The sequence below is a fragment of the Camelina sativa genome, chromosome 10, assembly GCF_030686135.1.
Source record: "Camelina sativa cultivar CO46 ecotype springtype chromosome 10, ASM3068613v1".
Classification (NCBI taxonomy): domain Eukaryota; kingdom Viridiplantae; phylum Streptophyta; class Magnoliopsida; order Brassicales; family Brassicaceae; genus Camelina; species Camelina sativa.
Window position 1 is genome coordinate 1292720 of NC_141889.1, and position 27326 is coordinate 1320045.

General features: G+C 35.4%; 3 protein-coding genes, 1 long non-coding RNA gene and 1 pseudogene across 5 annotated transcripts; 2 read left to right on the forward strand and 3 right to left on the reverse strand.

Annotated features, from left to right (window-relative positions):
* On the reverse strand, positions 1 to 27326 carry LOC104721037 (transcription factor MYB73 pseudogene; annotated as a pseudogene). The gene is made up of 2 exons (XR_015568933.1): positions 27294 to 27326; positions 1 to 1355 (listed from the first exon to the last, which is right to left on the reverse strand). The product of XR_015568933.1 is annotated as a transcription factor MYB73 pseudogene (transcript).
* On the forward strand, positions 11429 to 14406 carry LOC104716398 (putative LRR receptor-like serine/threonine-protein kinase At4g37250). Its single transcript, XM_010433773.3, has 2 exons — positions 11429 to 13326; positions 13461 to 14406. Exons 1-2 carry the CDS (start codon positions 11691 to 11693, stop codon positions 14153 to 14155), a joined length of 2331 nt encoding a protein of 776 aa, XP_010432075.1. The 5' UTR covers positions 11429 to 11690; the 3' UTR covers positions 14156 to 14406.
* Positions 17171 to 19032, reverse strand: LOC104716399 (germination-specific cysteine protease 1). The gene is made up of 4 exons (XM_010433774.3): positions 18418 to 19032; positions 17991 to 18226; positions 17757 to 17897; positions 17171 to 17666 (listed from the first exon to the last, which is right to left on the reverse strand). Exons 1-4 carry the CDS (start codon positions 18911 to 18913, stop codon positions 17412 to 17414), a joined length of 1128 nt encoding a protein of 375 aa, XP_010432076.1. The 5' UTR covers positions 18914 to 19032; the 3' UTR covers positions 17171 to 17411.
* LOC104716400 (beta-1,4-xylosyltransferase IRX14) lies at positions 22334 to 25332 on the reverse strand. The gene is made up of 3 exons (XM_010433775.3): positions 24210 to 25332; positions 23523 to 24095; positions 22334 to 23031 (listed from the first exon to the last, which is right to left on the reverse strand). The coding sequence occupies exons 1-3, from the start codon at positions 24944 to 24946 to the stop codon at positions 22764 to 22766; spliced, it is 1578 nt and encodes a 525-aa protein (XP_010432077.1). The 5' UTR covers positions 24947 to 25332; the 3' UTR covers positions 22334 to 22763.
* Positions 25959 to 27076, forward strand: LOC104716401 (uncharacterized). Its single transcript, XR_756035.3, has 3 exons — positions 25959 to 26127; positions 26309 to 26380; positions 26562 to 27076. It is a non-coding gene; the product is annotated as an uncharacterized LOC104716401 (long non-coding RNA).

The following is a 27326-nucleotide window of genomic DNA, read 5'->3' on the forward strand; positions in this document are numbered from 1 at the left end:
TTTGTTGTTAAAATGATCTTGCTTTGGTTTTAATTGAATCACGAAAGACCCATACAAAAGATTTTTTTGTTTCGCTTTCCTTCTTTCGTCTCTACTACTGGCTGGCTCTCTATACATTGAAAAGCCTGAAACTTTTTTTTTTATTTTCCCGAGAAACAGAGGGAAAAAAACTTCAAACTTGGTTCTTTATCTCTCCACTCACTACTACTACTACTCCATCTTCCCAATCCCGATTTGGTTCACTATAAACTCTCTAAACCCGACACGACGACTGTTTACACTTTGCGGCATACACGAGCCACCACCACCACTAGTTCCTCCGCCGGAACCACCGATGTTCCCTCGCTGTAAATCCGCCATGTAACTCCTAACCTCCGTCCTGATCATATCTTGAACCACCGTCATGAATTCACCACCAAATCCACCAGATATCCCTTTGGGATCTTCTTCTACTTCTACTTCCTCTTCCTTTCTAACGGGGAACAGCTCCGCCGTGTAACCACCGTCCATAACCGTATTCTGGTTTAGTTCCGGTGCCTCGTTGACTCGAACCGTCTCCTCAGTCCATGGGAGAGACAAGCTAAGATAAGTCGGCGGATCTTCACCGGACGATGACGCAGTCACCTCAGATCTAACCGTCGGTTTATTAAACACGTGTTGTTGGCCTTGGCCACTAGATTGCTCGCTGACGTCAGATCCCGATGGACTCTCGGGACTCATGTACAGCCCAGTGGACACACCACCACTCGCCGTACGTTTCAACGGCTGCTCCTCTCCTAAATTACCATCATACCCTCCATTCCCACCAAAATCGCAACTTTGCCCTTCGACGCTGCATTTTCGCTTCAGCGTCGAGTTCCAATGGTTCTTGATCGCGTTGTCGGTTCGTCCATTGAGGAGACGAGAGATGGTAGCCCACTTGTTACCGAACCGAGCGTGAGCTCGAATAATGGTATCGTCTTCTTCCTGAGAGAAAGCACGGTGCTCAACCTCGGGAGAAAGCTGGTTACACCAACGGAGACGACAAGATTTGCCGGAACGTCCAGGGATTGATTTGCTAATCAAAGACCAGTTCATCGGACCATGCTTTTGAACCAGCCTCTGCAACAGATCGTCTTCTTCTGGACTCCATGGACCTTTAATCCTCTCCATATTCTTTCGGGTCGTCGGGTTTGACATCGCCGCCGGATCTTTTTTATCGGACTGTTCTGTTTTTTTTTCTTTTTTTTCTCACGCGTCCTCTTTGTTTATTTTGTTTTTTTTTGGTCCTTAGGAGTTTTTTTTTTTAATGTGTTGGAAGAAAAGGTTTTTAAGAGGATAAGAGCAAGAAGAGAGAGTATTTATACGAGAAGGGACTGGGCAAAAAGGGTAACCGGTTCAACCGGTTAATCTTTCTTATCGCTTTTTTTAAACAGAAACTATATTTTTTTAAGTTATTTTAGTTAAGAAAAACTCTGCACTGTGTAACTATTTCTTAACTGCATAAATGTTCTTGAAACGAATTTTATAATTTGTTTGTTAAGGAACAAAATAAATTAAATTAAAAAAAAAACCGTTTTGACTATAAATAAAAGAGATTTGATCAGTGTTAAACGGATAACTATAGTCGTTACTCATTAACGATTTTGACTAATTCAGTCAAAAAAACTATATATTGTTAGGAGTTATTGATTTAAACGTTGAATAATTTAATTTTTTATATGGCAGTTATCTTATATATCTATATTTACTTGTTTTCCTAAGTCAAATATTCCAAGAAGAAAAAAAAATCCAATTTTTATGTGTATATAGAATAGTCATAAATTGGTCTTACACACCCTACCCTAATACGCAGCGGTCTACAAAGTTTTAAATGAACGTTGTTGCGTTTTATATCATCATAAACAGAAGATATTTTAAACACGTCGGCGATTAGAAAAAGCGTTTAGGGCGATCAGCGTTTATGAATTGTGAGGGGGGGGTTTATTAACATCGAGAGCAGAGGAGAGAGAGAATCTTCCAGGAAAAACGGTTGGGGACTTGGGATACAGCTGTATATTGACACGTGTCAAATTGAGTTTGTGAGATTTGCTTTTTGTTTATATATAATAATAAAATAAGTGAGAGATAGAGTACGCTTGAATGGTACAAAAGGAGCGTTAGTTCCACTCTCGGTTTAACAGGTGGAGCGTTTTTAACCCAATCATTTCATTTTCCTTCTTAAAAGCAAAATCAGTGACACTCACAAAGTAGCTAACTTCTACGTTTAGAAAAAAAAAAAAATCATATTTCCTTTTTTGATATTATTTCTTAACTTTTATGAAGGTTTGCAATTTTCACACGTTTATGAAAAAAAATTATTTTGTAAAACATTGATACACAATTATAGTAGAAAAAGTGAATTCAAAAATGGCATTGTATACGAAATGTTTTTTTTTTTTTGTATATATCAAATTTAAAATTTGGTAAAAGCTTGTAAGTGTTGAATCCAACACCTGCAAATATTGCTTGATACCAAAAAAAAATAAAAATGAAAAATATTGCTTTTAAAATAAAAATAGTAAGTGCAACCAAAAAAAAAAAAAAAAAAAAATACTACAAAGAAGTCAATAAAAAATAGCCGAAAGTTTTTTAGTTTATGGACAGAATAGAAGTCTTTTTGGTATGTATATTTCAATATTTTACACAATGTTTGTTACATGTCATTGTCTATCTCTTTGTGTGTGGGTTAGATATATAAACGATGTTCCAAATATCCAAAATTTTGCTTAAGATGTAAAATGTGTCGGTGAAAATAATGTTAGACGTTGTAGTCGTAGACAGCAAAGCTTCTAGGCTTCTACCTAGCCTACAACATACATCATACATGTAACTAGAAATCACAAGTGAATGTGATAGTTTTACAATGGTGTTAAAGTTTAAAAACCTAAATGTCATGATCCATTTACAGGAAACGAACAAGATAATTTTAAAAACGGGTTGAGCTCATTTAACCAGAAATCCAAAATGGTACGCGTAGTTAGGTAATTGAGCGTGTGGGATGGGATAATAAATACTTTTTCAGGATGTGTGTAGTGTAGTAACTTTTTTTTTTTCACTAACAGAAAAGTGTAATTGGCAGAGAAAGTAAAAAAAAAAACCTAACAAACTGACATACAGATACAACAAAGAAATATCTAAAAAGATTCAAAAATATCTAAAACCAAGTCCTCTTTATGCAAATATCTAATTTGCCTCTATACACATGAGATGAGATTCGTAGATTAATTTTTTTCACGAAGATAAAGAAACGAACATGCAAAATATCTAACTTGCCTTCAAAGTTTTTTTTGTTTTCGTATATAATAATAATAAAAAAAACTCAACCCAATTCGCAAAACCTTTTGATAAAGTCGTGGAGCTAAACAACGATAATTGAAGTAAAATGGTAAAAAAAAGAAGAATGTGTATATAGTAATAATATTTAAAACGAAAAGAAGATAAGGATGAAGTAAATAACAGTTAGGTATGAGGTTTTTTTTTTTTTTTATTTTGGTTCGATTCGGGTGACTTTTTTGACTGAGGAAGCCAGCCTGTTTGCCATTATTCTTATTTCTTTTCTTTTCAATAAATAAAAAAATAGTTATCATATTTTTTTGGATATTTTGCCGATCTCTTAAAAGAAAATAAAAAATAAAAATAAAAAGAGACAGTTTGCATACGTGGCGGAAAACGACAAAGATAGATCGGAAGTGCTGATCGTTACCACTTTAAATAATTTTTTTTGTTTGATTAATAAAAAAGAAGAGAAGACAGGCTGTAAATCTCTGTGCCTCCCTTTAACGGCCACTCCCTCCCACCTGCCGGTCACCCACCCCCTCTCTTTTTTTTTTTTTTTAATTAATTACTTCGCTATTTTAATAATTACTAGTCTGTCTAGTATCATTCTTTTTAAAACTTGTGTTTGAAACTTGGAATAAATAACAAAATTTTACTTACGTTTTGGTACTTTAAATATAAATGTAAATGATGTGTATAGTATTTTAGTAAATAATTAGTCTTTTTGTCTTTTGAATAAATTCGTATAATATCATGTTTTAGTATGTTCAATATATATCACATAGGATTGGAGGGCCGTGTAGTCGTGTTGAGTTGAATAAATCGTAGTCAACTATGTTGGTTTATTTGAGAGCCAAAGAATTGTATTCGAATAAATATATTAATTGCATTCTCATTTTTTTTTTTTAGTAGTTTTCTCCAAAATGGATTATGTAACCAACCAAACGGTTCACAAGTCATTTTTTAACCACTGTTTATGTTGTGGTCAATTTCATATGATATGCATTCGTTACAAATACATATCAACCACCACTGTATAAAAAACAGTCAATATTAAATTAAATACACGCCTATATTAAATATGATCTTTCATGCAGTGTAAAATTAATAAAACAGTTTAATGCTATTTTGCGTTAAATCATTCGAGATGTCAACTAATCGAGATCTCTTATACATTAGTCAATGATTTATGTAAATAACTTTTAACCAATTCCAAATCTATCGCATTGTTTCAGCCAAAAATGACCAAAGTTACGATTGAACCGCAGGGAATAAACAAATCTGCAGTATGAATGTTACAAACTTTAGAATACTAATTAAAACTGGGGAGGATCTGTCAAGGTGTACGGCACCGGTAAACAACTAATCCAGCCGTGTACTGCAGAGCACGAGGCACATGCTCCGATGCCAAGGGAAGTTTCTTGCGACCTTCCTACTCTTCTTGTCACTCTCGTATTTTTTAATTTTAATGATTCAAGCTAGCATTGAGAAAGCGGAAAGAGGAAAGAAAAAGAAAAAAAAAGAAGGATAAGATTCGATCACACAATTAATTGTTTAATTAGTGTTAACTATGTATATAGTATTAGCCGATATAATTCATTGAGTGAACCAAGGGAGACCGATGGACAAAACTGTGTAATGGAGATACGGTACGTAATAAGAGATCTTCCGTTTTAGGTACATCGTACCTGTTACCTAATTTTATTCTCTTACGTATATTAGTTTTACCTCTCTTCCTATCAATCACTTAATTTGCTGAATAATTTTTAGCTCTAACATACTACTAATTCAATCGTAGACAAAAAAAGGTTACAAAATGTAATGGTGACTAGTTTATAACCAAACCAATTCAACTCAAAGTTTCTTAGTGATAAGAAACATACTTTTTGCGTGGGTTTTAGTTGAGATAACTGAAAGCAATTTATTTCGATATTGACAAAGTGTTAACAAATAAAACTGATGGTTGTGGTTCAGGGAAAGAGTTAATTAATTAGTGCGCTAAATAATATATTCAAGCACCGTAGCACGGTATACTGTATTAAAAATTATATAGCTTCAAAGTGTAAAGAAGAGGAGTACATAAAAAAGTGCATATTATATAGGGTATATATCACATGAAAATAAGAATTTGAAGTATAAAAAAAAAAAAAAAACACGAAGCAAATTATTCATATCCAATCAGTATCCATAACGGAAATGTATTTACAACTAGCTAACGTAAAAATGCCAAACAAGGCCAAGGATATAGAAATACTGTTCCATCCACTGAAACGTAGTCTCTACTTTTTCGGGGAAGAAAATGCATGTAACTCATATGGATGGTGTCTTGCCTTGGAATGGAATGGAAATTTTCCCAAAATAGCTTATAATCTTATAGTATAACTTTGTTCTAGGTTCAGCGTATGTTTTGAGTGAGACCAATCATACGAATGTTCAATGCATATTATTATTAGTTCCCTAATTAATATTCGGAAAATCTAGTAATCCAAAAATCAGAGATTTGTTGCAACGATACTGTCTGGAATATCTTGTAATGAAGACCTAACCAATACCGATCCACGAGTTCTTCTTCTTCTTCCAAGAGATGGAATATTATTTAGGTGACCGTTTTATTTCTTTGTTTAAGAAACTAAAGATTCATGAGATTCAATCATTTAAGGAAACGATTCTCTTTGATTTTTTCATCGATTAGTTTTATAAATGTTGTCATCCAAGGAGTGGACACAAATGTTTCGACGTGTACAAGACTTCAAAAGGTACAAGTTCATATTCAAAAGGTATGTAGTGTGTAATTATTGTTTTCTTACCGAGAACAAGAAGAAAAGAAAAAAAAATATTAAATTTAAAAGTTAAATCATTAAATTCAAAAAAAAATTATTTTTTCTTACCCACAAAATATGTAATGTATATGCAAGTTAAAAAAAAGTATATGCAAGTTAAATAACACACCCACAAAATGAATTCAAACCCAAAAAAAACTACTTTGCTACAAAATTATAATTGATCAAAAAAACACACAAATCATTATTACTCCTCTAGTTTCTAATTAGTCTTCAACTTCAAAAAAAAAATAATACAAATTTAGTTTGATTTGACCATTGTATTAGGCATGTAGGAAATTATTGATCGTCGGATGGGAGACAGTTGTTAGTATTTCATCCGTTGGATATTTTTTGCTCCTAGCAAAAATATTTTGGCAACAAATAAATAAAAATTATAGTATCACTTTCAAAGGCAGAAGGCACGTGCGAGAAAAGAATAATCACGTGACGGTGAAGACGCGGTTGAAGCAGACACACGTGCGACTTGTTTCTCACCGCTCCGACAAATACACTGAAGAAATTAAAATAAAATAAAAACTGAGGCGGACAAATTTGACCACATGAAAGTCGTATACTTTGGCGTGGTACGGAAGGGTATAAATGTAAAATTTTGGGGTTATGAAAAATCTTGGAACTGTGAACTTATAAAAAAAAAAAAAAGGAAAGGAAAGAGATCTTGCACTTTGATATGGTTGTTGTGTTTTATTGATACGACGACACACGTGAAAACTTTGATGCCAACCCTTATCTTCTCTTCTTTTCATTTATATTTCCCTTTGTAATGATCCAAACTTGTGAATATTTTTGTATACTCAAAAAAAGAAAAACTTATTCAATGGTTTTAGATGAATCATTGGGATTAATAACGAACATTTTGTTTTGATGGCAAAATTAAAGACGATGCTTTACGGAATAAGTAAAACTGCGTTACAGAAATTTGGAAATTATATATATGTGCCTGTTTTGTTGTATTACTCTCTCTAATCATGGGACTAATTAATATTTACTTATAAATAGATTTGCACTTTGAAGATTGCTCTCATTGTATTAAAAAGTCGTTTTATGCATTTATATGTCTATATATGAACTTTTTTTACTTTGACCACGTACAATACTGAATACCCAAACAAAGGTTTAATTTAAAAAATACAAAGTCAAACACAAGTATGTAATGTTGTGCTTGGGTTTTGGTCAATAAGACGCTGATGCTACTACCGGTAAGTGTGAAGTGTGCTATATATGGCCAAATTATCTTCCTACTTTTTAGGCGAGGGGTCAATAGATAAGTTTTTACCTTTAATAAATTGTGTTGTTGTAGAATATTGACGATGGTAAGTCCTCGCATACTCGATATTTTGGTCTACCATAATTTGATTGTTGTACTCAAAAGGTGTTATCAACCTTATTTGCAGTGTTTGTTTAAAAAATTATATTTACTGACTTTTTTTGTTTGTTATTGTTTTAGCATCATATATTCATATGCATAATGTCGGTGATGAAACATTTTAACGATGATCTTGTATAACAAATTATTCTGATCATAACCTTTTTGAACCTTTTTAAACAACTTCAGTTTTATATTTTCTTTTTTTACCTATACAGATGTGTTTATATAATGCGCAAGAGGAAATACAATATTATTACTAGTAATCCAACAATATGCATTATAAGTATTTTATAACTGCTATTTAAAAACGTTTTAGTCAAAGAAAACAGAAAGAATTAACCCACACCGGCCACTAAATGTTTTGAATTATTTGGTCAGTAAGGCAAAAAGGGCACGTGGAATACATGCCCACATTCTTAGACGCGTGTCGATTATGTGGTTTAGATATTAGACCGTTCACGATCCATCATGATTGATTCATGGCAACAAGGAAGATTCGCTCAAGAAATTAAACAGTGTGATCTAGTTTTTCACTGGTTTTTTAACTTTCGAGATGTATTAAAATAACCATTTGAAATTATTAGTAACAGTCACTTTTTTTCCTCTCTTTTTCTCTTTTTACAACTGTAACGGTAAGGCTTTATGTAACAGAAACCAAAAGGAAAAAAATGTGAATGAGAGTGGCGATATAGCTAATCGTACCCCGCATGAGCCGATAATTATATGTCAAGTGTTAGGTCTAGTTTGGTTTTTGCCCTTTTCAGCTCTTTTTTACTATAAAAAAAAAAAAAAACAAAACAAAACAAAACGAAAGAATGCTTCGGGCCGAAGTAGTTTTTAAAGAATCCTTTATATATTTATTCGACAAAACAAGGTTAGTGATCCATTGCTTTGTGATACAGAGATAGTGGAGTTTCGTTATTATATTAACCACATCATTCAGGGTTCACAAAACGTCAGTTTATAAATATAGTAATATATATATAGTTGCGTTATTTATAAGTATGTCACCAAAATATAAACAAATCGCGTTTCGCTGACTCCAAATCGCATTTACCGATTCTTTTATTTTTCAAACGTATAAGCTAAAACATAATATAGTATGTTGTAACGTACATATATTTTGATGTGTTATACAAATTATGTAATACATATAAACTATGTAATGTAAAACATAAATAAATTTTGCAGGTAATATAGACACATCGCATGGGACTTGGACAAAAATAAATACATGGAATGTAGCTATCAACATAAAAGAAAAGCATCTGATGTAGCTATGAAGTTTTACAACCACTCTGCTAAACAAATTGTCCACTTAAAAAAAATAGTTTATAGATAATTGGGAATAAAGCTGACAATGACTGTGTCGGGTGTCGTCATTCGCAGAAGCTAACATTCATATGAACGAATAATAGTATATTGGTAATAAATTAAGATTCTATTTAGACCCAAGAAAAAGCCCACCGGAAACGATAGCAAGTCTTTGTAGTAGTGCTCGCCGCTCGGAATTAAAAGTAAAATTAATTGCCACAAGAAAAGGAAAGGCCGTATTAGGATTGTAAGCCTTTAAAAGCCCAATATTTTGGGCAATTTTGTTTGGTTATTTTACTTGCCACCACCGTTTGTCCTAACAAGTACATTTTATCCCCCTTTTCTCTTCTAGATTTAGCTCAAGTTGCAAGTTGCAACGACCACATGCTCTTAACAACAATGAGAGAATAGGCCTTTAAGGCCCATACCATATACTTAAGAGGATTGTGATTATAATGACATGAATTTTACTTGTTTTCTGAAAACGGGAATATAATATATAGACCGTAATTTTCAAGTCAACTTGAGGAGTCAACAGCAACTTCTTTGCATATATAGACAACTTTTAATATTTAAAGCTTAATAATAATTAATGATACGAGTTTCGGAGTTTCGGGGATTACGTATGTGTACTACTACATTACAATGACTGATCGATTTTAAGTACAGTACCTACTTTTATCACGGTGCCGTTCCCACTCGAGATATATATTTTGCATAAACAAATATGTGAGGAGGAACATGATCCATGTATTAGGCAAATTGCTATGGTTGGAATTCATACATTTTGCATCTTACTTAAAAGGAGCAATAGAAATCCTTGTTCCAAGGTCAAGACTCAAGAGTCATTTCTTTTTGTTTAATTGATGTTGTAACTCCATACTTGTTTCTACTTCCAAATAGATAGATATTTTGTATTATCATCAAAATCTTTTTTTTTCCTAAGATTTTTATAGTCGTGAAAGATATACAAATGATGATGACATGTATAAGAGTTTTCAATATGCTTTAAGAAAAAATCCGAATGGTTGAGAACGAAATAAAAAAGCCAGATTGTGAAGTATCAAATGGCTGACTAGCATTGATTGAATTTTCTAAAGCGATACCTTACCCTTTAAATTATAAATCATATGATTTGACCCCATTTGTGCCTTCTTTTTCTCCAGTTTCATTTAACCTAATAAAAGCAGAATCAAACCCAATATCCACAAAACATAAGTTCACAACAAAACAAACTTAATTATTATTACTACAACATATTTTTCGATATTTATTATATTTAAATCACAAAATTTACTCAAAAACTGGGTCATCTTTATGTAAGCTAAAAGGAGAAACTGAGATATGGCAGCGTTTGGTACAAAAAAAATGCCATAATAATGCTAAAAATATACTTAAGAGTGACCAAATTGAATTAGAAGCATTAGTGAACTCTGGCAGGGGAGCTACAGTACTGGTACTTGATTGAAAGGTGGAAAATGGGTTGTTAAGTAACTTTAAATTATTGAATTAATTACGATTTTTTTTCTTCTATATATCGTTAAGTTTGTGATTTGTAGATTTGCATGTAGTTTTATAATTCCGGAATGGTTGGACTCATTCCAAAAAGATAAATCTAATTCTAAATTAATGGTCCACCACAAAACTAACAAGGCTGGGTTTATGGCTTTTACTGTTGGACTCATTATAATTAAAGTGTATTTCATCAAACTTTATTGAATCTTTTTCAGCTTGAAATTTTGTATTTTTATAAAGGGAGTGGGTGAAGATCACCTCAAACTTTTACAAAAAGAAACTGTTTAAATATCTATTAAAACACTTAAGAAAGAATGGAAAAAGGGAAATAACAAGAGACTAAAATGATGAGTTATGGTCCTTATGGACCATGTGTGTGCGCTGCGCACTCGTAAATCCAATTATTGATTAACATATATACTTTTTCTTTCAAGCTATACAAGTTTTTTTACCCACTTGGTGGTTTATCCAAACTCAAGACATGTAATTTTCATATAGAAAACGTGAATATATATATATATATATATATATATATGTCTTTAATTTTTTTATGGATTGTTATTCTATTTTTTCCTCCATTTAATCATATAGCTTGAAGACAAATCATTACTTCGTACAAGAAATTGAATGCAGAATCTTCCGGACGATTGAAACCAACTTTATTTGCAGAAACCGTAATGAAATGAATAAAAACAAAATAGATAGCAATAAGCAAAGCACATGAAAGCCATATACAGAGAGGAAATATACTTGTAAAGCATCTACAAAAAAAAAAAAACAAATATGGATCACAGCAAAGACATTAAGAACCATATTCGAAAAACAAAAACTATAGAACATGCCTTATGTTTCTAAGAATTCACAAAGTTCCAATACATTCGATTTTAGATTCCTTCGAGCTAAATTGGCTTGTGTGAACCAAAAACACAAGAATCTGTGCAAAAAAAGTCAATAACTCATGAAAAAAAATTACAACATTAGTTAACTGCAAGTCTCAGTAATTTTATAAAGAATCTACTACTAGTTTCTTCGGTTCAGTAAAGAAAGAGAGAGAGAAAAGTACAAATATTAGTTGTACAAAGTAATAATAAATGAAGAAGACTGTAACAAGAAGTGTGTATTCGTATTGATTATAGAATTTAAGAACTCTGCAATATTTTCTCAGAGAGACAGAGACACAAAGAGAGAGAGAGAGAGAGAGCATTTAGGGAGCAGGAAGTGGAGTGTTTGGTTACGTGAGCTGTTTCTCTCTCTCTCTCTCTCTCCCTCTCTCTCTCTCTATCTATCTTTAACTCTCTTCACACCTCTCTCTCTCTCTCTCTTCTTCATATCTATCTCTTTAACAATATAGTGTGATGAAAATGGAGTTGATTCCAGTTGTTTTCATCTTCTTCTTTTGCTCTGTTTTGACTTCTTCTGCTTTAAACTCTGATGGGTTGGTTTTGTTGAAATTTAAGTCCTCTGTTCTCGTTGATCCTCTGTCTTTATTACAAACATGGAATCACAAACACGAAACTCCATGTTCTTGGAGAGGTGTCTCTTGTAATAACGATTCTAAAGTCTCAACCTTGTCTCTCCCAAATTCTCAGCTTCTTGGTTCGATTCCTTCTGATTTGGGTTCTCTCTTAACACTTCAAAGTCTCGATCTTTCCAACAACTCCTTCAATGGGCCGTTACCTGTTTCTTTCTTCGACGCTAGAGAGCTTCGTTTCCTCGATCTCTCTAGTAACATGATCTCCGGCGAAATCCCTTCCGCAATCGGCGATCTTCACAATCTTCTAACCCTAAATCTCTCTGATAATGCCTTGGCGGGAAAGCTACCTGCTAACTTGGCGTCGTTGAGAAACTTGACGGTGGTTTCTTTGGAGAATAACTACTTCTCCGGCGAGATTCCCGGCGGTTGGAGAGTCGTTGAGTTCTTGGACCTGTCGTCGAATCTTATCAATGGCTCGCTTCCACCGGATTTTGGCGGAGATAGTCTCCGGTTCTTGAATGTCTCGTTTAACCAAATCTCCGGCGAAATCCCACCGAAGATCGGAGCCGATTTCCCCGGAAACGTCACCATCGATTTCTCCTACAACAATTTAACCGGTCCAATCCCGGATTCTCCGGTTTTCTTTAACCAGAAATCAATTTTATTTTCAGGAAACCCGGGTCTATGCGAAGACCCGACCGGAAACCCGTGTCCCATCCCTTCCTCGCCGTCGATTGTCTCCGAGGCTGACGCTCCAACAACATCTACACCAGCAATCGCCGCCATACCGAACACAATCGGTTCAAACCCGGTTAACGATCCAAAATCACAACAAACCGACTCAAATCCCCGAACCGGGTTACGACCCGGAGTTATAATTGGGATTGTAATTGGAGACTTAGCCGGAATCGGAATCCTCGCCGTGATTTTCCTCTACATCTATAGATGCAAGAAGAAGAACAAAACCGTTGATTACAACAGCAACAAACAAAGACAAGAGACAGACACGACAATTACGCTATCAACATTTTCATCTTCTTCTTCGTCTTCTTCACCGGAGGAATCAAGAAGATTCAAGAAATGGTCATGTCTACGGAAAGATCCTGAAACGACACCGTCTGAAGACGAAGAAGAAGAGGACGACGACGAAGAAAGCTGTTACAATGCAAATCAACGGTCAGGTGATAACAAGAAAGGGACGTTAGTGACCGTTGATGGAGAGAAAGAGATGGAGATTGAGACTCTGCTTAAGGCTTCTGCTTATATTCTAGGAGCCACTGGTTCGAGTATAACGTATAAAGCCGTTCTTGAGGATGGAAGGGTTTTCGCGGTTCGTCGGCTCAGTGAGAACGGTTTGAATCAGCGCCGGTTTAAGGATTTCGAGTCGCATATTCGAGCCATTGGGAAATTGGTTCACCCGAATTTGGTCAGACTTTGTGGATTCTACTGGAGTACCGACGAGAAATTGGTGATTTACGATTTTGTCCCTAACGGCAGCCTCGTCAACCCCCGTTACCGTGAGTTTTTAATTTAACGTTTGTCTCTTTAAACCGTTACAAGGATTTAGTTTGCTTAAGTAGGAATGACATTGCTTCTTCTTGCACATGTGTGTGTATTGAGTTTGCTGAGATTGGAGTGTTTAATTTGGCAGGAAAAGGAGGAGGGTCTTCTTCGCCTTATCATTTACCGTGGGAGGCTCGACTCAAGATAGCAAAGGGCATTGCACGTGGGCTGGCTTATCTACACGAGAAGAAGCATGTGCATGGAAACTTGAAGCCTAGTAACATACTTTTAGGCCACGACAGGGAACCCAAAATAGGCGATTTCGGACTGGAAAGGCTTCTCACAGGCGAAACTAGCTACATCCGAGGTGGTGGTTCCGCTCGGATTTTTAGTAGCAAGCGTTACACAACTTCATCGCGAGACTTCTCATCTATAGGACCTACGCCAAGCCCCAGTCCAAGCTCGGTGGGGCCGATGTCGCCTTACTGTGCACCAGAGTCTCTCCGAAGCTTAAAACCGAGTCCAAAATGGGACGTTTACGGCTTTGGAGTGATCCTTCTCGAGCTTCTCACGGGAAAGATCGTGTCCGTTGAAGAGATTGTGCTAGGAAACGGACTGACGGTTGCTGACGGACACCGTGCATTGAGAATGGCTGATGTGGCGTTGCGCGGCGAGTTAGATGGCAAACAGGACTTTCTACTCGATTGTTTCAAGTTAGGCTACAGCTGCGCGTCTCCTGTTCCTTCAAAGAGGCCAACGATGAAAGAATCTTTGGCTGTTCTTGAAAAATTGGCTCCAAACTCCTCTGTTGCTAAGTCTCCATCGTTCCACTACGGACATTAATTAATGTCAGTTTGATACAACTAGTTTAGTCAATTTAATTTTATTGCTAACTTGTTTCTGTGTATAAAAAACTTGTATTTCCTATCTTTCTTTTTTTTTGTTTTTTTTTTTACAAATTCGATTTCCTAGCATTAATAATCTTCTTACCAAAAAAAAGTATATATAAATGATAAAGAAAACTAACAGAAGAAAAGCGGAGTGGTCTAACTATATTATTTAATTAAAAACAAATTTTAATTTTTAAACCTAAATATTTGAAAACCAAAATTTAAAAAATCGAAATAATATTTTGAATTAAAAAGGTGAATTAAAACCTTGAATGCTAAACCTATACAAAAACAAGTTGGATTTATTGAATCTCTAAGATCAAAGATCAAATAGTAATCACACCATTTTGTAACTTCAACATCCAAAGAAACAAAAACAAAAACAAAAAGCAAAAGCTTTGAAAAATCCAAAAAATTAATAAAATAATCAAAATTTTTAAAAACAATTTTTAAAAAATGAATTTAAATTGAATGCTAAATATACAAAACGATGCGAAAACAAATTAGACTTATGGAATCTCTAACGATCAAAAGACTGGATCCAAAACCGAATTAGTAATCATAACATTTTGTAAATTTAGCATCCAAAAAACCAAAACAAAATACAAACAACAAAAGCTTTTTTAAATCCAAAAAAAGGGAAAAAATCAAATTTAAAAAAAACTATATTAGAAAATTAAATTAAAACTTTGAATGCCAAAATTTACAAAATGATGCCAAAACAAGTTGGATTTATGGAATCTCTAACAATCAAAAGACTGGATCCAAAATCTGGTTAGTAATCACACAATTTTGTAAATTTAGCATCAAAAAAGAAAAAAAAAACTTTCATCAAAAAAATATTAAAATAATAATAAGATGAGATAGAGAATAGACCTTATTTTGGGCTGAAAAATCTTTTTGCTTAATGGGCCTGAAGATGAGAATCCAGTCCAAAAGCTATTCTTGCATCTCGATCTCCGATCCATCCGGTTCCTCCTCTGTCGCCTTCTCTTCGAAACGCAAAAGCTTCTTGCATCTCCTCCGATCCATCCGCTTCCTCTCTGTCACCATCTCCGCTCAAGACGTGATGCTTGCGTGTGTGAGATCTCTTGCTAGATTTGGTCTTATACTCTTATTCTTCGTGCTACAGACAAAGCCGAAGCCGAAGCCGAATCACTAGCTTAATTCTTTGAAAAACGAAAGTAGAAGAATAAGAATCAAAGCATCATCATCATCTTCCATCACCGCCTCGTCTCTTGTCTTGTATGCTTGGTGATGAAGATAAACAGGGCAGATCCAACAACCCCAAACGTTGGAGCCAAAAAGATTAGACGCAAAATTACGAAAATTCGAAGACGAAAGAAGAAATCGAAGATGAGAATGGTAAAATCAGAGCAATGAAATCGCATATTTCTCTCTTATTCTAACTTTCTCTCTCTCTCTCTCTCTCTCTCTCTCTCTGCTTCTATGTTTCTCTCTGTGTTGTTATGGTCGAGAGATTGAGGAGGTCCGAGTCTATTTATAATTGTTTGGGACTCAAGTTTTCGTGACGGTTACTTATTAATGACCGACTCAACAAAATTTCCTTTTTTCTTCACTTAATTTAGGTTACGAGAAAGTTGAGACCAAAACCGAACCTGAGAGAACACAGGCTCGGGTAATAATAATAATCAAATTTCCTTATTCCTTTTTTTTTAAAATATATTTTAAACGCGCATCTCTAGTGTGGTTCTGAGAAGAAACTGATTTTTGATTCCAAACAGAAGAAGAAGGTTGAGTAGAAGAAAGAGCAGACACATCAGGATATAATTAGTAAGAAGACGATTGGATAAACTTGGTGGTTTCAGTATCATTGAAGGCTCGCTCATTACAATCACAACCACAGAGTCACAGGCCCACAACAAAGAAACATAGAAGAAGAGACGAAATCCTGAAACGTAAATGCAAACAGAAAACGCTGGGAATTATCAAGTGAACAGTAATGAAAGTGGTGAAGGAAAAACTCTCCAGGTTTTTAGATTCTTATCTCTTCCTTCTTAAGGTTCGATCTCTGATGTAGATTTAGAACAAGGAGAGGTAGCGAGGAAGAAGGCAGGCGTTGATTTTAAGGTCTTCTGGTTAGGAGGAAAAGCTTGCGTTTCTCACGCAAGAAAGAGTCTTCCACTGCTTCACAAGATAAGCAGCAAGCAACCACAGACTCCGACGTCTCCGCCTCCGCCACTACTACCGCACATGTCTCGGGATCCCTGAAGGATTTGATTACTTTTATCTCTGCATTGGTGCTACAGTTTAGGTTTTTGTTTCTTTTGATAATGTCTCTTGTCAGAACAAGAAACAGTGGCAGGACAAGCCCTTCTTTAGTGCTTTTTTTTAATGTTTTTGTCTATTACATCAAACGGTCATCACAAAGAGCCTATGTTAGAAATCGAGGAGTTTTTGTCTCCCAGTTAACTAGGATAGAAAAGTGGCTGTTCTTGAAACGTTAATTCCCCTCACAAACTCTCCTCCGTTGTTAAATCTCCTTGGTGGTTCCATTGCGGTCATTACTAACTCATGTCGGTTTGATACAAACAGTTAGCCAGTTGATCTCGTTGCTAACTTTTTCGGTGTGTATAAAAAAACTTGTAATTAATATCAAGGTATGAAGCTTGCGAAACAAGCATCCGGGTTCGCAACAACTGAAGAGTTCTATCTGAAAGATGCCTTGTTTTATATAAGGAATAGGAATTGCAATTTGATTTGACAGAGATGGAAAGAGTGAAGGTTAATGAATCTATCATGACAATGTGACGAAGTTGTTGTCTGAAACAGAGGTAGCTATGGAGACACAAGAGCTTGAGTTAGATGGCAAACAAGACTCTAACCTTAATTTCTTCATGGGCTTGTGAGTATTTGGTGGGCTGAAAAACCCTTTGTAAGATAAACTGATATGTTTGGGACACAAGTTTTTTTTTTTTGTTACACTTAGGTTAAAGAACGATTTGTGTTTAAGACAAATATATCATTTTATTATATATTTCTCTTAATACATAAATAAACAAGCAATCATTCTTTGATTATAAAGAAATTGATCGACATAAGGATTTATAAAGTTTTATATCCTTATGATGAATCAACTACTTTTTTTTTGTTGTTGAAATACTATACATACAAACAAGAATAATATGAGATTAAATTCAATTATAAGAATCCCAAATGTGAAAATGTTTTTATCGAGCGTCTTGATTCTAAACACTGCTGATGATACTTCCACGAACCGGGTTTGGACTGTACTTAACCGGGTAGGATGCTTCAACCGCGATCCCACACTTACCGGATTTAGAAGCCGCCAAGTTTCTCTCCATCCTAATGTAACCTTCCTCACCCCAACTAGGACCCCAAGAGTTCCTCACAATCCAATAGTCAACGCCGTTCTCTGACCCGTACCCTACCGCCACCACTGCGTGATCAAGATTCGTACCACACTTCCCGGTAAAGATCCCCTGCAAACCGAAACCAAACCGGTTAGATAAAAATCCAAAACCCGGTTTTGTTACTTAAACACACAAAATCAAGGCTCCCGGTTCGCTTACCGATTGGTAATGTTGGAAAATTCTCCCACCGGCTTCGATAGCTACACTCACAGGCTGGTGTGAGATTGCTTTTTTCAAGGCAGTCTCGTCTTTCGTAGGAACATCTTCGTACCCATCAATACTCACAACTCTTGAATTCTTCTGCAAAACACACAAAGAAAACTTCAAAATTTTGTAATTCATCAAGAAAAGAAAAGAAAAAAAAACAGAGTTGCTCTGTTTTAGTGTGTTTACCAAGAAAGAATTGCATTTCCCGCTGGATCCATGGTAAGGGTAATCTTGTTCGGTGTTTAAGCCACCGTTCTTCATAATGAATTGAAAAGCGTAGTCCATTAAACCTCCGTTGCAGCCTTGGTTGTAGGCTTTGTCGCAGTCCACTAGTTCTTGTTCTGACAAAGATATGAGTTCTCCTGTTACGATCTTGTTTATACCTTCTACAGCTGCAGTTGTCGAGAACGCCCAACAACTTCCTGCGTACATTAATACACAATGATATTGATACACAGCTCCATGTATTATATATGTTTAAGTTACTTATAGCACTCTTTTTTATAATCTCCACTTATAAAGGGTTTTTTGGGAATATCAATTAGATTTTAGCTAATTGATATTTATAATATCAATTAGACTATAAAGGAAAAAAAACATAATTAGTAATTACCGCAAGTGCCTTGGTCTTTAATGGGATTAACGGCTCCTTTCTGTCTCCAATCAACCGTCTCTGTAACCTCCTCGCCGTTTACGGCGGCTGAGTATTTCAGGTTAACATTCTTGGCCTTAGCGATGCGGCGGGCTGGCTCCGTTTTAGCTCCCAGGTATAAACTCCGGTACTCGTCGTTAGTGAGATCGGTAAATTTGGTGAGACCAAGCTTGTAAGTAGCGTTCTTGTTGTTCTCGTTGTGAAGATCGATGAATCTTAGGTTGTCTTTGAAAATATTGAATCTTTTGTCTTGGTCGTTGATGATACCGTTGTTGTTGTTAATTTTCCCGTGTTCCGCGGACCATTGTAAGTAGATGGACCTCACTTCTTCATCGGTTCTCCACCAGCTGTCGGATGGAAGTTGGAGATGGTCATTGATGATGGACTCATCACCGGAGGCTAATGAAACGATGACGTATAAGAGAAGTAAAGAGAGGATTTTTGTCGAGGGAGCCATATTATTGTTATGTTGTTTTCTGGATGTAGTTGGGAATGAATGAGAATACTTGAGATGGTTTGTTTTTCTGGAGGGATGAGAAAACTGTGGGACTATTTATAACCAAATTTTTTTGGTATTCAAGTTGGTGTTACGTAATACTTTTCTATTATAATGAATGAGAATAATGGGCATGCAAGATGGTGGACGGTGCGAATGAATTTTTAAATCCAATATTTGAAAGAAATTTTATTTTATTAAAAAAATATCTTCTAGTTTTCCATTAAAGAATTAAGTACTGTATATATTTTTTGAAAATTACGAAAGGCCTAGATATATTATTCTAGTTTTAAAAACTAAATAATATATTTTAAGATTTAATGAATTTCACATATCTACGATATAGTAAAAAATAACCTTATTTTGCTAATTTTTACTTTCGCATTCCATCCTCACATCAAAGCTATATGCTAGAAGAAATTTAGTTTCGCTTCAGTTTTATTAGGAGTCTACAGACAAAGTTAAGTCCTAATTAAGTTAAATTATTGAATGTTAAAGGTAATGTCTGGACTAAACTTTTAAAAGGAACTTTTTTTTTCTTTTGGGGTGAAAACGGTACTTCTTACAAGCCCTGTTTCCTTACATCATCAGTTCGTATATACAGATAAATAATTTACGCAAAACAATGGATTAAAAAATATCGATTATTGTATTAGAGAATGAAGTATATTTCGAAGTAGCTAGATAACTGTGAGATAGCAGGCCGACCAAGAAAAGCAAAGAACTAGGGAACACGATTCCCTTGCGACATGTTTAATTGTATTTCACCGAGAGAATTCAAAACTTCGAAGACCTGTGGGGTCAAAAAATTCGCCTGTAATTCAAATAGTTTACTATTCTCTTCTAAGTTTGTGACGGAATTCACTTGTAGACTGTATAATTCTTTTAGAATTGGTTTGATCAGTATCAGTAATATATTAGTACTACATGGAAATTTTAAGACAGTTCGTTCGTTCTTTTTTACTTTTCCGTAGTTTGTTGTTTATTGAACACGAGAGACTTGCGTATTTATTGAACACATATATTTTATTCCTATATATCGTTATACTAGAAAATGTATAACTATATGAGTTTTCAGTGGCGGACCCGGCCGTAAAACAAAATACGGGGGTCAATTTCCTTAACTATAAACACATATTTCTGTAAAATAACAGTATTACTGATTTTGTAGATATGTGAAATGCATTCAATCTTGATTTAGCACAACAATATTAATTCGTTCTAGTGTAATTTTTCTATTTTAACCAAATTCTCTTTTTCCGTCTTCCAGTCAAAACACCTATGTGCGATTATTTTTTAAATGGTTTACTCTTCATGGTCACGCAATTTTATTTGATCTTTTAACCCGATCAGTATTCACATACAAATATATATTTTTATCTAGTTGTCAGTACTTATTGTTTCCCTCGAGTATGTTGGATTTGGATTCCAGTCAATCCAGCCAAAACAGACTTTCCGCGTCTCGCCCAACTAGCCATTGGCTACTAAACAATACCAAACCCCCCAAATAGAGAGCTTTTCAGTTCCGGACACATGGGAACATGAATAGTTGAATTAATACCGTAAAAACTGGGATATTCGAAACAGGATGATCTCACAATTCGAGATCAATATTTGCGAAATAGCTTCGTGATTGATTTAAGTTGAATAAAGGATCGAGTTCACCGTCCTTGTCTCCGATATCTCTTGGAAATGCTGTCGAATTATCTATCTTTTTATCCTTTTATGCGTATGGTTGTAACCCCCTTGAATTTGGTCTTGTATTGGCAAAAACTCAGATTTGTAAGCTCGTTTTCGAATGATTGAATGAAATGAGACCTTTGCACACAAAAAAAAGAGTTGAATAAAGGATATACAATAGAATATAGTACATGTTAGCAATTCACCAACAAAAAATATGCATGTTAGCATGTGCGTGTATATTACTAGCTATATTTAGATCGAGGAATTAATTAGTAAGTTGTAAACTTCAATCCACAGACATGCAAGCATATATTACATTGGGTTGTGAACATTTTAATTAGGTATAGATGTCTGTGAATTTCTGAATCAACGTTACATCAGTTCCCAAGAAACTGTACGTGGTTTGGTTTATAACAGTTTTCACGTCTGAAATACTTTAAATTCATTTTGGCCGTCCAAATCTGGTCTCTAATTTAATAGTACTACTAGTTGATAGAAAGATATATTTAGAGCTCTATGAAGATTCATCACAGAACAAATAAGAAAGAGAAGGGAATCTTGAATGATGGGTGGATGAGATGTTCCCATTTCACGGCAGCGTCGATGGTCATGAGGCGGCGCCCCATCCTGACCGTTGGAGTTTTCATATGTAATAATATAAGGTAATCTATACTTTTCAAAACAGAAAAAGAGGAGAAAAATTGGGATTGGAGGAAATGGGAGGCGAAGAGGTGTCTTCAAACCAAGTTTCAAACCGAAAGTGGCTTTTGATAAGGTTTAAGAAACAAAAGTGTCTCGCTCGTGTTTCTGACATGTGACAACTAAAGGTGACCGTTTCATTTAAAGAAAAAGGGGTGACCGTTTCTGTTTTACAATTCTGTTCAATTTGTTTGGATATCATTTAGTATGGGAACCCTACACGCTATGCACGAAGCATGGGGACATTTATGGCATGTTTGATTTTTCGCTTAAGAATTTAATCAAAAGCATTCCGGGATCAGCGGTGTTCCTTCGTGCATAACGTCATTTTGGGATTCATCTAAATTCAAAAATAGTTAAGAAGTTTTTTTATATAAAAATAAAGCAAAAACGTCAAGAGTAAACCTAATCCGAAGAAACTGACTTCTACCGATGTGAATTGTAAAATGGTCAAAAGGACACGCACCCATTGCTACGAGCCTAGGACCATATCAATAGTAAAACCAAGAAAAGAAGAAGTGGGGGGAGTGGTTAAAGAAGACATGTGATCGTTCTGACAAAACCGCCTTATCCTCCATTATTTCAGTTATGAATCTGTTTGCAGTCTTTGTCTCGCTTTTAAAATTCTCTGTTTTCTTCTATTCGCTTACTTCAACAAAATTATGATTCTCTTTTGTTTTTTACTTTCTTCCCCTTTTCTTTCTCACGAAGGTATCTTTTCCAGTGTCTTCATCTCAAAGATTTAACTTTCTGAACTTACTAGAAGCGCGTCTATATGTGTGTCAAAAGATTACAAACCCACTTGGATGCGTCATATAATCCATGGTCATATAAATTTTGGATGCACACAAGTAGTCCCATGTATTTAAATTAAAGAAATTCATTTAAAGTTCAACAATTTTAGCCATATTTTTTAATATTGTAAAATAACGTATACGTCAAGTATATGAATATATATATATATATGTGTGTGTATTTTTGACTTTGATTCCTAAGATATGATCTTGCAAGAGTGAAAAGATTTATATCATCAACCGAAGTAAAAATTGAGAAACTACATGCACGAAACGTAAACGAATAGAGAAATATGCTTAGAAACTATACAACACAAAGTTTTGTTTCTACACTTTTTTGTAACCCTCAAGAACATGAAACAAACAATCTTTGTTACTAATGAAGATAAGTTTCAAAAGACCAAAAAAATTAAACGATAATTGAAAAAAACGAATGATCATCATTCCCCGAAAAACCTGTATACCTTTTTTGGGAACTCCATCATCATAATCTAATTTTCCCGGCATTTTTTTTCCCCTCTCGTTAGCTGTAATATATGCGGTATCTGGAGGAGAAGATGATCTCTGATTTTCTCTAAAACTTTTAGCAACAAATGATAATATAGTAGAAAGGGTCTCTTGATCTGTATTCTTTCTCAGTTCCTTTCTTGACGCTTCGAAGAAGATGAAGAAACCTGTGTTGTATCTGTTAGTTTAGGTTCATGTTTATTTCTCTTACTTCTGCGTTTCGGTTTTCGTATTTTGGTGGAATGTTGTTGCTGCTTTGGTATCACCACGGCTGTGTTGCCACCTTGGGACAATGGCATTTGATCTTTCGTTTTGGTTGGTGGCTCAGGAGGAACATCTGGCCATGGAGTGCGTTTGGCTGCGACTGTGATCTCTAGTGGAGGATCAATTATCCATCTGTAGTCAATGAACAAGAAAAAAAGATAAAACAGAATCAAACATCAAGAACATTTCGACAGTATGATACCAAGAAATCTTCTCATAAAACACAATTCTCTGTCCTTTAGTCTCTAGACACATTCAATGTAAGAACTAGAGATTTTCTAAGACCTGGTAAGTAACAGAGTTTAAAGAGGAGTGAAACAAGTCAAGTCATGAGACACTTATTAACTAGGATGAAATCGGACCGACCTATCACGCAAATATGGTTAGTAAAATTAGGTTTTCACAGTTCCAACTACTATATGGTACTAGTCCAAACGTACTAACTAATTTCCTAATTTGAAATTTGAGCACAAGTCCAGCAGATTAGTTACATTCATTGTGACTAAAGACCTGCTTCCTAAATCGATTGATACGAGCCTACTAAAAACTGAGAAATGGGACTAGAAGATTGCAAGATGATTAACAATTATGAATGGGACTATATAGGAGCAAAATGGTCATACCCTGGAGGGAATTTGCTATCAGCGCGTGCTTCAACACGAAGCCACCATAGCAGAACCTGTCTCCCACAGCTTCCAAGAGGCTCAACCATTGAAGGATCCTTCAATAGAGACAAAGGACTCTCTACACCCTCATTCTCATTCAATGAACCAAAGTCCTTAACCCACTCTGGCTTATTCTCAGCTTCCTCCCAAAGCAATCTCGAGTTCAACACAAACCCAGACCACTCTAGTTTTTCAGGTAAAACCGCAGCAACGTCATCAATATAAACCGCACTCTTCCCCGAATATGGCAATGTATTAAAAATATGCCAACCAACCAACTGATCAGTTGAGTTACAAGCAGGACCTTGTACCGGCAACGAAGAGCTATCCTCCTCTGCCTCTTTCTCCATCTCTTTTCTCTTATCCATTGACATAACCATCTCTTCCGCGTTTCCAGAATGCGCCAATATCCCAAGAGAAACAGTACCAAACCACTTCACATTCTGAATCTCATCAAAGAACTCCATACTATGCATATTACTATCATCCGCAAACATGACAATCCCATCAAGCTTCTCTTCCCTCACAACTCTAAACACACCCAAAAAACCAAAAACAAAAAGAACATAGCTTTCAGCTCACACATTCACACACATTATTAGGAGAACAAAACAGATAAAAAAAAAAACAACAAAATTGACAAACCTCAAAGCTTGAAGTCTCATAAAGACTTCTAATTTACTACGATCCTCCCAAGTATTAGGCATTCTCTGGTCAATCCCAACATGAATCGTCCTAAGCCCTGATTTAGCAATGATGGAAGCCGTCTCATTAGTAGCACCACCAGCTTCAACAACGACCCAAACCAGATCATAAGGAACAAGCATCAAAGAATGCATCACACCGGTCAAATGCAAAGCCTGAAAAGTCCTCACATAAGTCGGAGTCACAGCTATAACCATCTTACTACTCTTCATCCCAAAGACGCTCTTTTGCTCCTTCTGAACTCTCTCAATAATCTGATGAGCTTTCATCACCTCAACCGGGTTCGGATGAGGCCAGGGCCGGATCCGGATCCCGTGTCTCCCAACGACAACACGCGAGCTCTTCGTCGTCGTCGTCCCCGAGGCCACCGTCAAGTTGGCTCCGGGCTCTAGACGACGGCCGAGAGTGTGAACATCGAGGTGCTTAACGGGTAAGTCAGGAAACGGAGCAGAGTAGAGATTGGTGGAAGAAGTGGAGAAGAGGAAGAAGAAGACTAATCTGGAGAATCGAAACCCGAGAACGAGACTAATCAAGCAACAAAGACAGTGCAGGATTAGCCAAAACACAGCGATTAAAGACTTCCCGGAGCCATCAACGGAAGAATCAACCGACGTCGGAGATCTGAAGCTGTTACTCCGGCGATTTAAGTAGCTCTGATGTAAAGCAGAGAGCTTCATTCTCCTTCCTTCTCTCTTTCGTTGACCTCTCTCTCTCTCTCTTTCTTATGGCTTTCTTCTTCTTCTTCTTATCTCAAAAAGATCTGAGGGTTACTTGGATTTCACGACCTTGATCAGTTCGATTATCGCTTTCTTCCCTTCTTGCTGTTGTTTGTTGCTCTTCACCATACCCAAAACTCTCTCTCTCTCTCTCTCTCTGATGCTTCGATGCAACGCCATCGAAGGAACCAGGGGAAAGCGACAAGGTGAACACGTGTCTTTTTCTTATTGGGTAAAATTTGATTTAATTACTACTACCCCTTTTAATAATTTTTGAGTGAAATTAGGGTCGTTTTTAATACAGTATGTGTCTAATTGAAGTCCAATTTTGTTTTTGGTAATAATTTATTTTCACATTAAAACATCCCTCAATACTTTTAAATTAAATGTTTGCGTATAATAATAACTAATGTATATATAGTATGGTTTTTAATTAATGGGGATTATGATAAAGTAGGAAGGTAGTACATGAATTTGGGAAAGAATTAACCAAATGATTAATTACGGATATCTTTATTGGGCCATGAGGTAAGGCCCATGATAACGACGTACAGTAAGTCATGGCTGTCATAGAGTACAGTTTGGTCCAGAAGCAAATGATCCGGTTTGGAGGATCTCGGTTTGTAGATAGAGTGTGTGCAATCAATAACTAAACCGGTTTGGTGGGGAGGTTTATAGAGATTGATTTATTATCGGTTCGTTTTCACTTGCACACAAAGCAATTAAACATGACAACTGTGCGCCACCAAATAGTTTGCCTGGGTATTTTAGGCCCATTGGACCTATTACGAACGGCTCTTATTGTTGTCGTATTTTTTTTTTAACTTTTTAGATCCTTTCCTAACGGCAGAAATTCACCAACGGTCATTTGATTTAAGATTTTAAAATTACAACAGTAAAAAAATATAGACGTTAGAAAAAAGTAGCCGTTAATCAAAGTTGCTTATATAATAAGTGAACTCGTAGCAAGTTTCTCTTACATCCCAAAATCACTTCTTCTGTATCATCACTTTACTTACCATGCTTTGTAGTTTTTAGAAAGCAAAGGCTTTTCATCCTTTTTCCTATTTTTAGAAAACAAGAGATAGAGAGAGCAAAGTCTCATCCAAAGTTTCTCGTCGTCAAACTCTGTTCCACTGCTGGTAAGATTTATTATTAAATGTTTTGCTGCTATTCTTTTAGAAGCATTTTCATGTTCTACGTTTGTTTGTTTCCATCATGTTCTCTTCTTCTCTCACGAAAGAATCGTCAGTTTCAGTTTTAAGCATAACTGTAATGTTCCAATTTTGCCTAAATCATCTCTTCTCTTTTTTTTTCTGGCAGGGAAGGAAATTATAACCAGAAGTTGAAGAGGGTTTATCAGGGAGCAAAGGTTCAATATCAAGAACAAGAGAGGTGGATTAATACTCTAGTTATAATCGGTTTGATAATGATCTTCCTATTTTAATCATACTCTTCTCATGTTTTTGGTCGTGTTTTTTTTTTTTTTTTTTTTTGAAAAAGAAAACCATAAAAGTAGAACTAAGTTTCTGGTCGTGTTGCTGCTAATTATCTTCGAATTTTGTTTGATTTGTAGAGTAGTAGATCAGATTTTACTAAGAAGCGAGAGAGAAATACGGGAAAGTCCTTTTGTCAGCTAACGAATGACGGCAACCTTTTGGGCGGCGGAACATTACCACTCTACCAACATGTTGAGCCGGAGGATCTTCCCGTTAATCTCGGCTTAATGTTGATGGTAAGTTATCTTGTATCTTCTTCTTCTTCTGATCGTTGTTTAGCTCGTTCGTTTTTTGCTTTTCTAATTTTTTATATTTGATCGTTTTTTTTTCCAAACTCGCTAGTAATTTGTAGAATTGAATTAGCTCCCCAAAGTATCATATCTATACTTACAAGTAATGAAATATATACTCTGTACCATAGTTTGAATATATATATGGCATATGCGAAAAACTAGATATTGTTTTATAGAAGTAATATATTGATGGTAGTCTTCTTCTGATCGTTGTTTTATAAGCGAATACTCGTACTCTCAACAACAATTGTGTAGCTCGTTAGTTTGTTTAGTTTTCCTGATTTGATATTCTTTCCAAACGCGCTAGTAATTTTGCTATACAATTACGATTTTGGTATTTTTACTTTGCCGCTCTTTGGCTTGCTCGACACTTTATTGAAATTTTCTCAATAAATTGGACACATTTAATATTAGACAGTTAAATTTTTGATTCCATCGACAGAAACCACAACCAAATCATGTCTCTGTTAACCTTGTTTCTCACATATGTTTTACATGTGTATATCATGCTAACACTGCAAAAGGTTCTGAGTTAAAAAAAAAAAAAAA